Below are 14027 nucleotides of genomic sequence, written 5' to 3' on the forward strand. Positions count from 1 at the left end.
ATATGTATTAATTAAAACAATATGTACTTGTCCATTACTCAAAAATGGGAAATTACAGAATATTTTTAAAGGAGTTGAAAAAATGCCATGAATGTGATGTACTTACATCAAGTATTTTTATTTTTCTACTATAACTTCTTTTATGTAAAAACCATATTGTAGGTACAATTATGTTTTATTTTTCCAATAGAAGCACATCCTAAGTATTTTCTTAGAGTTCTCTTTTTTCAAGAATAGCTGCCGTGCCAAACCAGCATCTTTCTCATTCGTTCTTTCATTTAGCGACACTCTTGAATGTCTACTATGTGCCCCCTAAGTGCAAGTGAACATTGGAAGAGAAGATAAGCATGATTCTGTCCTCATGATGGGGTCCAGCCAGATCCACAAGCTACTGTATTGCTTAGTCCACTGTAAAAATAAACAAGAGAAGCAGTAATTGAGAAGTGAAGCACAAGTGTTAACTAGAGTCACACAGCGAATTGCAACTGCCTACACTTAATGTGATTCCTAGCCATCATCTCCATCATTTCTTTCCCCAGTGTCCCCTAAGTACCTTTCCCCTCTCAGGAGAAACAAATGGATTAGCAAATTATGATTATTGTTTTCCACATCAGGTAAATCACCCTAAAGTATACAAACTCTTTACCCAAAAAAATTAATTGACCAAGTTAAAACAAAAAGAACATGAAATGTCAAGTTCATCCTCCCCATCATACTTACTAAAGAAGAGAGAGGAATCTGCATTAGATATGTTTCAAATGAAGTAGTCAGGAATTGTTTTCTTTTTTTTAAGTTTATTTATTTATTTTGAGAGAGAGAGAGAGAGAGAGAGAGAGAGATTAGGGAAGGGGCAGAAAGAGAGGGAGAGAGAGAGATCCCAAGCAGGCTCCAAACTGTCAACCCACAGCCTGACATGGGGCTTCATCTCATGGACCGCAAGATCATGACCTGAGCTGAAATCAAGAGTCAGATGCTTAACCAACTAAGCCACTTAGCCACCCCATTCAGGAACTACTTTCAAAATCCTTAGTGACAGAGACAGAGCAGGAACTCACCATTCAGAGGGAGGCCCCTTAGTTCCTTGTATTCCTCAGTTGCTATATCTGAGAGATCTGGTTGGCTCATCCAGGGCAGGGATCAGAGTGACTGGTATAGTGGGGGCCCTCAGGAAGGTTCAGGACAGTAGATATTTGCATCTGATATTTTTAATAGTTTTTTTTTTCTCCTCTTTTAGCTTTCCTTATTGGAAAAGGCTGGATTTGGTGGTGTTCTTCTATATATTGATCCTTGTGATTTACCAAAGACTGCAAATCTTAGCCATGATACCTTCATGGTGTCACTGAACCCAGGAGGAGACCCTTCTACGCCTGGTTATCCAAGTGTGGGTAAGTGTGTTGTTAATCTTTATTATCCTCTTAACTGTTACAGGTTGTAACTTATGAGTACATACCACCTAAATTAATCAAGGAATGGCAAAGTTGGAAAATTCTTACCACCCATATTTAAAAAATGATTTTTTTTATCTGCTCAAGTTATAGGCTACCCTTTGTTGGAATAAAACTCTTTTGGAAGTCTGTAATAGATGTTTGGGTAAATTGCAGTATTGTGAACGAAGAGAAAACATATTTTATATTATTATTGATTGACTTAAAGATAAATTAATACTCTGTGGGACAGGCACTCCAAATAGTGGAAAACATAAAAATACCTAGAAGGATGAAATAGCTGCTGCTTTCGGATGTCTGTAATTACTTTCAGTACCGAGTCTAGGGTTACACATGGTCTTGAGTGAGTAGTGGAAATAATGTTCGAGAAGAATGGAGTTAATATGAACGACTTGTCTGGCTCCCTAAAGGAAGGGATCAATCACTGGTGGCATAGAGATGGCCATCTTTGCATCAAATATCCTTCCCTTTCTCGATAAGTTGTGTTCATGTTATTGGGGAGGTCATGTGGTAGAGAGAAGACACCTGTGATTTTGGCAGGTGCTCCCTGCATCATTGAATTTCTGTCCAGTGTATCATTAACAAGTAGTCCGTTAATACAGACTTGGCCAAAGAAGTTCTGTGAACCTTCTTCCAGGGTGATAGTAACCCATTAACCATGACACTACTGCCAGTAATTAAAGTAACAAAAACTTCATGTAATAATTCATGTATTTTGCCAAAATTTCTCCCTGTTTTCCAGAAAACATCACAAAGAACATTCTAATTATCTTATTCAAGTCCAGTTATCCTCTCTCTATCTATATTAACTTCTCTGCTTAATCAATAACTCTCCAAGAAAGAAGTCTATCGTGTCAAATATGAGTTATAATTTATAAACTGTGTTAGGTCTACTGGTGACTGCTTTGTCCTCCCACGTACACTTTAAATAATCTATTTAAGAATTTTTCTTGAGACCTTATTGATCTGTGTTTTTACAGTCTATTGCCTCATTGCTAGAATTTTGAAATTAAAATTAGGACGTGTCCATCTACGATTTCTAGGCATCACCAAAAATGTCATTCCACCTCTCCCATTTGCAAATGCTCTGACTTCCCTGGGCTGTTACAGCTCAGCTTCAGGCGTGTACATGTGGAGGCTAACTCTTGGTGATGAATCAGTAGGCTGCCATGCTGTCGCAAAGCTACTTTATGAATACTCCTTTTAAATTGGTAAATTGCTCAATTACCCCCATTTGCTCTTAACATTGTTTTTGGCTCCAGTCATTTCATGAATTAGAATACGGTATTATCTAGCAAAATGTTGGCCAGATTCTCAAGCAATCTCAGAATGCTTTTTTTCCCCCTTTTTTCTTTTCTCTTATTTTCTTTGAAATAATTTCAACTCACAAACAGTTTTAAATAGAGTATTTAGAAAATCTGTGTAACTTAATGCCAGCTTTCTCTCGTATTAACATCTTACATAATATTATGCAGGTACCAAAGCCATAAAATTAGCATTGATACAGTGCTGTTAACTAATTATAGACTTTTTTTTTTTTCTGACCCAGTATCCTGTCTGGAATTCCATGCTACATTTCAGTTACCTTGTCTCCTTACTCCTCTCCAATCTGAAATAATCCCTCAGTATCTCTTTTATTACCCTGACCCTTTGAAGAATACTGGCAGTATATTTTGTAGAATCTCTCAACTGAGTTTGTCCAGTATTTTCTAATGATTAAATTGTGGTTATAGGTTTTTGGCAGGAATACTGCAGAAGAGATGGTGTGCCCTCCTCAGTGCATTATGTGAGGAGGTACATATTGCGGATATGCGTCATTTCCCATGCTATTAACTTTTATCCCTTGGTTATGAAAACTATGTGTTTCAAACTGGTGTTTGCCAGTTTTCTCTCCTGTATTGGTACTATTTTTCCCTGTTGTAATTCATGGATATCTTCTGGGAAGATACTATAAAGATACCTAAATATCCTCTTTTTTTTATTGTACTTTTCCTCATAAATAACAGCATTCATCAATGACTCTTGTTTGTTACAATTATTTCTGTGGTATTTGCTAAATCATGATTTTCTACTTCCATCATTCCTTTAGAATCCTTCTTACAGAAGCATTTTTATAATGTGAGTAATCACACTTGCTGCCTACATTCTTAAACAAAGATGAAATAACTAACCATTTGGGGCAAAATTATAAGCCAGAATTCTTAGGCCCAATAACAAATTACAAATAAAATAAGTAATATCACTCTATTCCTAATGTACTCACATGAAGAATTCCTTTACAAATATCATGCCAATGTATATGTGTGGCCGGGGGAGGGTTTCTTTTTTTTCTTTTACATATTAATCTCTATAAAACATAAAGAAAATGAAAAGATTCAACCCTTTTCTCTCTTTTCTCTGGTTGCTGAGAAGCTCTCATGAACTGTAGTGACCTATTCCACTGGCTTCTGATTCATTTATCCCTTCCTCCTGCAATTGTCTTAAGATCTCTGTATCTTGGGGTTTGGGTCACATTTTTAAAAAATGTAATGCAACCCTCCTCAATTTTGTGAGGAGGAAGAGAGGGAAAAGGAGAAGGCAGGTTGTGAATTGTAAATAAAAGCTACAAATAAATATTTGTTCAAAGTGAATAAAAGTATCTGACTTAATACCCTACAGTATAGTTAGGTAAATGATTATTAGAGGAAGTAATATAAAAAAGCACTTCTTTTTCCAGTTTTAGGAATTTTATTTTATTAACCAATCTAAGGATAATTAAGTTCTAAAGAAGGGTATGGAATAATAAAAATCCAAGTCTGTGGTTTTGTTTTTTAATATATGTATATATAATAAACAGAATAGCATAATGAACTTTCCATATGCCTCACCTGGCTTCCTTAACTATCTATATTTCTGGTTTTATATTTTGTGTTGTCTGTGCATCTCTCACTTCCCACAGCGCCACTTGCTATTTTTACACAGAAAATTTACACAGATTGAAATGTACACATCTTAACTGACAAAAGGATATACCCATGTAATGTCTCTGCCTATTTAGCTATAGTACATTTTCATCACGTCTGAGAGTTCAGAGTCCTTCCCATCACCAGCCCTTGCTAAGCACCAGGCTCACATATATCATGGTACATTTTTTTTTTAAATTTTTTTTAACGTTTATTTATTTTTGAGACAGAGAGAGACAGAGCATGAACGGGGGAGGGTCAGAGAGAGGAAGACACAGAATCTAAAACAGGCTCTAGGCTCTGAGCTGTCAGCACAGAGCCCTACACGGGGCTCGAACTCACGGACCACGAGATCGTGACCTGAGCCGAAGTCGGACGCTTAACCGACTGAGCCACCCAGGCGCCCCTATCATGGTACATTTTAGAACTTGGTACAAATAGAAACACACAGTAAGTATATCGTGTGCAAGTTCTTTTGCTCACAATAATGTCTTTGATGTTTATTCATTGTTGCATGTATCAGTAAGTCATTTTCTTTTATTATTGGGAAGCATACCACAATTTTTGTATTGATTCAAGTAGGTGTTTTTTTATTATTTTTTTAATGTTTATTTATTTTTGAGACAAATACAGAGCATGAGTGGGAGAGGGGCAGAGAAAGAGGGAGACACAGAACATGAAGCAGGCTCCAGGTTCTGAGCTGTCAGCAAAGAGCCCGAGCGAGGTGGGGTTTGAAATCACCAGCCGTTAAATCATGACCTGAGCTGAAGTCGGATGCTTAACCCACTGAGCCACGCAGGTGCCCCAAGTAGGTGTTTTTTAAACAAGAATGCCAAGGCACTCTTCCATGATACATGATCCAAATGGATTTACATAAGAGACAGAAACTTCTGTAAGATAGTTTTGCTCAGTAAGCCTCATTGCATATCCAAAAAGTTCTTGATTATTATGGAATCAGAACAAAGAGTAAAAAAGATTTTAAATAACCTTTCCTCCCATAACACTGAAAAAAAAAGTCTCGTTCTTTTAACAGAAATAAGCTCTTACCTTCATTTGGCATATTAACCACACTGAACCTTATTTTCTTCACATTAAAAGGAACCATACTAATATAATAAATACATAGATAGAGATACAGATCTTACAAGATGGTTTGTAAGGAAATGCAGTATCTAAAACTTTGCCCCAGACTTAAATAGGAATTCTGAAAGAGGGGCCCAACTTTCTGTGTTCTAACAAATTCTTCAGGTGATGCAAATGAATTTTGAGACCCAATGAGTTAAAGAATTCTATGCTTCATCTGCCAAATCACATTTGGACCACTAGGACTACTGACCTAAACTTTGTGACCTCATATTACTGTTCTTTCAATATCTTATATTGCTGCCTTTCATTTCCCTGCCTCCATGCCAATCAGGACTGAGGAATATATGTGCTCTGGATCCTGGACCCAGTTTTTCTACTCCATTAGCTCTCAGTAAATATTGGTTGAGTGAGTAACTTGTTCCCTTAACATGACTACTTGTCTTTGATGATTCTGACCCTGGGCTGTGCCCTGATTCTAATTAACCTAATTAAAACTAAAAAAAAAAAAAAAAAAGTGTCTATAAGCATTGTAACTCTGACAGGTTTGTTTACAAAATACATGTTGTTTTTTTTTTTCTCCTTAAATGCTCCTGTCAATTCTTTCACACCTATTGTACCACTCAAAACAGCAGAAATTCTGCTTAAGATATTAGGATATTTAAAGTCTAATGTATTCTCTTAATTCCTTTGATAAATTATCAAGTGTTTCAAACATTAAGTGTCCAGAACAGCAGACTTCATCATACTGCTTCCACCAACTTGCTGCAAGTATTTCAACTATAATAAACTATAGTCGAAGCATACCTCATTCCCTAGAACCATCCAATTTTAGAATTCTAAGAGACTTTAGGGCTCATGTGGTTTTGAGTGACAAAAACTTATCATCATGTTAGCTGGGGGCTCATGGAAATGTGGAATAAGAACTAACATTTACAGTAACTGCTCATAATTATAACACCAGTGACCAGTTATAAACAAGGATATGCTTAACTTTAATGTATTAATTGGTAAAGCTCGAAACAAAGAGTGAATCAGAAAGCTAAGGGTGAGAATAAATATAGGGAGGTGAGAAATGGGTATCTTTAAGGATATATCATTTGGCCTATGTTGAAACGTGGAAAAGAAAATCCTTCCCTAATTTCTAAGCTTCAGATTGTCTGACAACCAGACCAAAAATACTATTAGTAGTTAAAAATTCTTTTCTTTCCATATTCTTTTTTTAAAAAAAATAATTTATCTTCTGAAACTTCTGCTGGATATAGAATTTATTTTTAGTACCATCTCCAAAAAACTTCCTGTCTAATCTATGGACAACTAGTTAATTGAAATCCAAATTTTCTTTTATCTTGACTTAGACTTAATTCTCCTTATACCCTACTTTCTGAAATCCATCTTGATTTAAAGTTTTGTGTATATGTCCCTCCATTTGTTCCAATCCTGTTTTTCCCCCTTTTTTTCTTTGTTTTAGATTCTGGAGAGGAAGGGTTTTTTCAGTGGTTTTACTCTAGTGAAGTGTATCAAATGACACAGTTTATTTAATATTCCCAGTGTTACAATTCAGTGGATCTGTGTGTTGTTTACCTGCTGTCTGTTCAACATCACCTCTGCCAACCCAAACCATTCAAAGAATAAAGAACATCACTGTAATTTGTGACAAGTCTTCTCCAGGTGTTCTTGGTCCAGTTACCTGGACAAATGTCAGAAGACTGACTTCAGTTGGCACTAAATCAACTGAGACAGTGTTGAACTATTCCCTCACTAGAATAGCAGGAAATATAAATATGTGCCTAGTTGTCAAAACAAAGTGTTAGATATTCACAGCATGAAATGCCTTGTCATTTTGTTGGGAAAAAATAAAGTGTCTGTGTTTTTATTATTTTACTCTAACTGGTGGTTCTTGTATGTGTCCTGAAGGCTTCAGATTTACATGAAATATTGTCCAACTTGATTCTAAGAACTATTTAAAGAGTGGCTCATTGTTAAGCTGATTTTTTTCTTGGGGAGTTTAATTTGCACCATATTGAAAAGATAGATTGTTTAAATTCAAACTGCTCCTTGCAAAAATTTAAATTTTGTTTGAAAAATAATTTTAGTTACATAGGTTTTCTTGATCTCAAACAGAGAAATTTATAACTGCTAGAATGTCTGAGATTATAGCCCCTTAGAGAATATTTTGAATGATTATGTTCATAGATAATATGTGTGTGCCACGTAGTTTATTAGTCACTCAGGATGTTCTTTACTGATTATTGTGCTTGGAACTCTCTATTTTGAATTAAACACATACTCATTGGAGATAATCCATTTGTTTAAGATTCAAAGTTCCCATAAAAATCTATGGGGATTCCAAGATGATAAAATCCACTGCTTGAAAAAATGATTTATCAGTGAATTTCCATCACAATTAGTATAAGAAGCTAATGGAAACAACAGAAAAAATTAGTTTTACATTTTTATAGGACTAGTTTGTATGCTTTATCTTATTAGATCTTTCAGCCGGACAGCTTTCATTGTCCCCACTTTCTACATAAGTAAATTGATACTTAGAGAAACTGACCTTAATCAAAGTAACTAGATTAACATAACCAGACTTTAAATCCCAAGTGCAGAACGTCTAACCAAATGGGGATTCTGCTAACATTATCTGGCATCAACCATAAAATTTAGGTAAATGAGATTTATGAAAATTAGAGTTGCATTTGGTGTGATATCTGACAAATGATTCAAATTTAATGTTAAAAACAGCGCTTGGCTTCATGTGTTTGTTTTTTCCCTGCTTTTAACACTTGCTTAAGTGTAATGTTGCAAGTGAAACACAAAATACAATGCTAAATTTATAAAGCTTGCCTACAGTTTTAGACATCAACATGTTCAAATTGTTCAATATGACATCAGAACAAATTTAGATTGAATCATATGCAATTGCCACTATTCTTCCAGAGTATAGTTTCTATTCTTATCTACAAAAATAACAATTATATATTATAAAATAAATAAATGGAATAATTAATTAACCAAAGTATGTGAAGAAAAGCAACAACAAAAGACCTTGTTTTATTTTTCAATCACAAAATTATATAGATTATTTTAGTGGGATGTAATCAAACCTGTCATTTCCCCAACTTTATTAACCTTTTTCTTTAATAGCTTTAAACTGTGTAAAATACAACCATCTGATTATCTTTCTCAAAGATTCAAATTCATAATATCATAAGTACAACCCCTTTTTCAAAGTAGTAGGCAGTAGCTGAGCAGAAAATATCTGCCGAAATTGCATAAAAGAGCAAGAATACATCTGAGAAATAATAAATTATGCTGTACAGTACAATTAATTTTACTTTTCCCAGCTACTTTTTATACTTTTTTATCTGCTATGGTCAGGAACTGTAAACTATAGTAGCAGGAGGTTTTAGTGTTGCCAAACTTAAGCTATCTTAGAGAAAATATCATTAATAGAACTAATGTGAATCATAAAAATATCAGTGTAGTCTGTTTTGACTTTCACTATCAAATGATAAAGACTATATAAATACAATAGCAATCTTATTATTTCTAAACTATTCATTATGAAGAGTGAATTTTCAACATGTGGCAAATTATACTCCGGAAGTATCAGACAATTCTCATAGCCTTATATAGAAAGTCTCAGTGGTTTAAGAAGTTGATTTCCAGTGTGCTTGGGTGGCTGAGTACGTTGAGCATCTGACTCTTGGTTTCACCTCAGGTCATGATCTCATGGTTTCTTGTGTTTAAGCCCCACATCCAGTTTGCTCAAAATAAATAAATAAACTTAAAAAAAAGGAAGTTGATTTCCAAATCAAAAATTATAGTGAACTCAAAAGTATTCTTTGTTGATGTCTTTCAGAAAACAGGACATGGTATGTGTTAATTTTTTTTCTTTTCTAGTTACTGGCCGAAAATAATCCATATTATGCCAAAGCAATCTGGAAACTAAAGTTAGTAATATAGTGACTACAGAAAAGCTTTCTATATCCATGTTAAATGTGACATTCTATTGCTTAATTCTCTAAGTAGGTCAAGGTAATTAAGATTTTCATTAACTCCTTTTCATTTTTTTTCCATTTGTCAACTTTACTGAGGTATACTTGACAATTTCAGTATATTTAAGGAAAACAATATGATGAGTCAATACATATGTAACTTGTGAAGGATTCCTACTGAGTTAATTAACACATTCCTCACCTATTATATTTACCTTCTTTTTATTCTTTTATTTTTTGGTAAGTACATATAATTTTTTACTTTCATGGCAAATTTCAACTATGTAATACAATATCATTACCTATAATCACCATGTTAAATATTAGATCTTCAGACATTATTTATTCTTCTTATAATGTCAGTTTTGTACCCTGTTGCCAGGCTGTCCCAATTTCTCCCACTTAACAGACCCTGGCAACCATCATTCTACTTTGTTTCTATAAGTTCAACTTTTCTTTATTTCTCCTTCTTTTTTCCTCTCTCTATCTTGTATGTATTTTTTTTCAGATTCCACATATAAATGATACCATGCGGTATTTGTCTTTCTTTGTCTGGCTAATTTCACTTAGCATAACATCCTTCAGGTTCATCTAAGTTGTTTCAAATGTCAGGAGTTGTCTATTTTTTAAGGCTGAATAATAACCCTTGTGTATGTATACCACAATTTCTTTGTTACTCATCTGTAGACTGACACATAGTTGGTTTTCATACTTTAGTGATTGTGACTAGTGCTACAATGAACATAGGGATATAGTTATCTTTGTGAGATAGGAATTCCATTGTCTTTCAATATATACACAGAATTAGGATTACTGGGTCATGTGGTAATACTATTTGTCTTTGTTGAGGAACTTCCATACTGTTTTCCATAGTTGCTGTATCAGATTATAGTCCCACCAACAGTATACAAGGGTTTCCTTCACTCTCCATCCTTACCAGCATTTGTATCTCTTGACTTTTTGATAATAGACATCCTAACAGGTGTAATTTTGATATGCAGATTTCCCTGGATGATTGGTGATATTGTACACCTTTTCATGCACCTACTGGACATTTGTATACTGTCTTTGGAAAAAAAATGTCTATTCAGGTCCTTTGCCCACTTTTCAATTGGGGATTCTTTCTTTTCTTCTTCTTCTTTCTCCTTCTTTCTTCTTTTTCTTCTCCTTCCCCTCCTTGCCCTCCTTCCCTTCTCCTCTTCCCCCTCCTCTCCCTCCTCCTCCCCCTCCTCCCGCTGCTGCTGCTGCTTCTTCTTTCTTCTTCTTCTTCTTCTTCTTCTTCTTCTTCTTCTTCTTCTTCTTCTTCTTCTTCCCTCTAATGAATTATATGGCCTCCTTGTATATTTTCAATTTTTGGATAGTAACTCCTACCTGATGAGTTATTTGCAAATCTACTTTCCCATTCCATTGGATGCCTTCTCATTTTGTTGATTGATTCATTTGCTGTGCAAAGCTTTTTAGTTTGATATAGTCTCACTTGTTTATTTTTTCTTTTGCAAAATAAATAAATGCCTTTGCTTTTGGTATCAAATCCCCAGATATCACTGCTGATACCAATGTAAAATGCTTACCACCTATGTTTTCTTATAGGAGTTGTACGATTTCATGTCTTATGTTCAAATCTTTAATCCACTTTGATTTTTGTGAGTGATGTAAGATAGGGGTCCAGTTTCATTCTTTTCCATATGGCTATTCAATTTAACCAACATTATTTATTAACAGACTATCCATTCCCCATTGTATATTCTTGGCTCCTTGTCCATTATGAGTTATCCATGTGTGGATATGTTTATTTATAGGCTTTCTGTTTTTTTTTCTCTTGATCTGTATATCTGTTTTTTACAATACCATACTGTTTTGATTACTATAGCTCTGTAACATACTTTTGAATTGGAACACATGGTTCCTTCACCTTTGGTCTTCTTTTCAAGATTGTTTTGGTTATTTGGGATCTTTTGTGGTTCCATAAAAAGTTTAGGATTGTTTGTTCTATTTCTGTGAAAAATGCCATTAAATTTTTTATAAGGATTACATTGAATCTGTAGACCTCTTTTGGTATTATGGAAAATTTTTTAAACTTAAAAAAAAATTTAGCATTTATTCGTTTGTGAAAGAGAGACAGAAACAGAGTGTAAGCCGGAGAGGGGCAGAGAGAACAGGAGACACAGAACTTGAAGCAGGCTCCAGGCTCTGAGCTGTCAACATAGCTGAGAGATCATGACCTGAGCAGAAATCAGACACTTTATGGACTGAGTCACCCAGGCGTCCCTGTATTATGGAAATTTTAACAATATTAATTCTTCTAATCCAAGAACATGGGCTATCTTCACATTTATTTGTGTGTCTTTTTTTCCAATTTCTTTCAAATCAATGTCTTACAGTTTTCAGTGTACAGATATTTCACCCTGTTATATAAATTTACTCCTAAATATTTCATTCTTTTGATGCTATTGTAAATGGGATTATTTTCTTCATTTCCAGTAGTTCATTGTTAGTGAACAGAAACATAACTTATTTTTGTATATTCATTTTGTATTCTGATACATCACTAAATTTGTTTATTCTAACAGATTTTTGGTGGTGTCTTTAGGGTTTTGTCATTTATCATCACTTCTTCCTTTCTGATTTGTATGCATTTTATTTTTCTCTCTATCCTAATTGCTCTGGCCAGGACTTGTAGTACAATGTTGAATAACAGTGGTGATCTTGTTCCTGATTTTAGAGGAAAAGCTTTCAGTTTCAGCTTTTCACTGTTAAGAATTGATTAGCTGTGGGCTTGTTGCAAATGGTCTTTATTAGTTTATAGTACTTGCCCTCTATACCCACTTTGTTGGGAGTTTTCATCATGAAAGGATATTGAATTTTATCAGATGTCTTCCCTGTATCTATTGAGATCATACTATTTTTATTCTTCTTTCTGTTACTGTGGTGTATTACACTGGTATACATATGGTGAACATCCTTATATTCCAAGAATAAATCCCACTTTATCATGGTGTATAATCCATTTAATGTACCATTGAATTCTGTTTGCTACTATTTTGTTAAGGATTTTTGCATCTATGTTCATTAGAGATATTGACCTGTGATTTTCTTCTTTTGTGGTGTCCCTATCTGGCCTTGGTATCAGGTTAATGCTGATTTTATAAAATAAGTATGAAAGTGTTCCTTCTTCTTCTTCTTCTTTTTTGGAAGATTTTAAGAAGAATTGGTATTAACTCTTCTTTAAATTTTTGGTACAATTCACCAGCAAAGCCATATGGCCTTGGGCTTTTCTTTGTTGGGAGATTTTAGATTTAAAATCCTTACTAGTAATTTGTCAGTTCACATTTTCTATTTCTTCATGATTTATTTTGGTAGGTTATGTTTTCTAGGAATCCATCCATCTGTTCTACATTATCCACTTTTTCCCTATAAAATTGTGCATAGTAGTCTCTTAGTCCCTATAGCAATACTTTTTTAATCTCATAAGTTAGTAGTAGCCAATAATATACTATCGAATTTCTTTAACGATCATTTGTTTCCTAAATGTTTTCAATCCTTCCCTTATAATTATTTTACTTAATGTGCCTATAAAATGCTAAATTGTTTATTTGTATATTAGATCTTTATATATATATATATATATATATATATATATATATATATTTACTTATGTATATATACAAATGTTTATGTATAATTGTATATAAATGTTTATTAATATATAAATATATATAAGTGTTTATATATGGTATATATAAAAGAATGTTTATACATGGCATTTGATTTTTGTGTATTTTTCTTCTTTTGCAAAACCAGACATAGTAAAATGTTTAATTTCTTTATAGTTCACTTCAAATTCATTATAAAGTAAATCTAAACTTCAAGTGGAAATACAGGTAAATAAAACAAGATTTGAAACTGTTTGTCAATATTCATATGTAAATAGCAAAGTGCAATGACTATGAGGCATAAGATTACATAATTTGTAATAGGGAAACTATGGGGGTGATAGAAGAATATGAATGAAATCTTGCTGATTTTCCTAAAAATAGGGATAGAAACCTATATAAATTTATTTCCTTAGTTTATTTTTGTTATTTTTACATTTTGATATAAGATTAAAAGTACTTGGTAGAATAGTATAAAGAACTTCTGTTCTCTGTGTGTATATATATGTGTGTGTGTATACCGTTCTTATCTTTAAAGGAAGGGTATGTAGTAAAAATATTGTGATCAAAAATTAGTTCTTCATCCTCACCCCCTCTTCAGTGTGGTGGTTATTTATTTAAAATGTCTTTAGATTTATTGGTTTCTATTTGTAGTTCACATTAATTGTTTATTCCCTCAGTCTTTAATGACTTCTTTTGGTATCAAATATAACATGGTTCCAAGGTGCCTGGGTGGCTTAGTCAATTAAGCATGGATTCTTGATTTTGGCTCAGGTCATGATCTCATGGTTCATGGGTTGGAGCCCTGCATCCTGTTCTGCGCTCATAGTATGGAGCCTGCTTTGGATCCTCTGTCTCCCTCTCTCTGCCCCTCCCCCACTCACTTTCCATGCTCTCTCT

General features: G+C 33.9%; 1 protein-coding gene across 9 annotated transcripts in view; it reads left to right on the plus strand.

Moving 5' to 3' along the window:
• The window catches only part of NAALADL2 (N-acetylated alpha-linked acidic dipeptidase like 2), a 1364408-nt gene that overhangs the window by 880923 nt on the left and 469458 nt on the right, over nucleotides 1-14027 (plus strand). For all 9 annotated transcript variants that reach the window (XM_058730531.1, XM_058730530.1, XM_058730533.1 and 6 more), the window contains one exon: nucleotides 1235-1385. In XM_058730531.1, the coding sequence (XP_058586514.1) occupies nucleotides 1235-1385 (151 nt within the window). The remainder of the gene's footprint in view (nucleotides 1-1234; nucleotides 1386-14027) is intronic.

Source organism: Neofelis nebulosa, chromosome 5, assembly GCF_028018385.1.
Source record: "Neofelis nebulosa isolate mNeoNeb1 chromosome 5, mNeoNeb1.pri, whole genome shotgun sequence".
NCBI classification, from domain to species: Eukaryota; Metazoa; Chordata; class Mammalia; order Carnivora; family Felidae; genus Neofelis; species Neofelis nebulosa.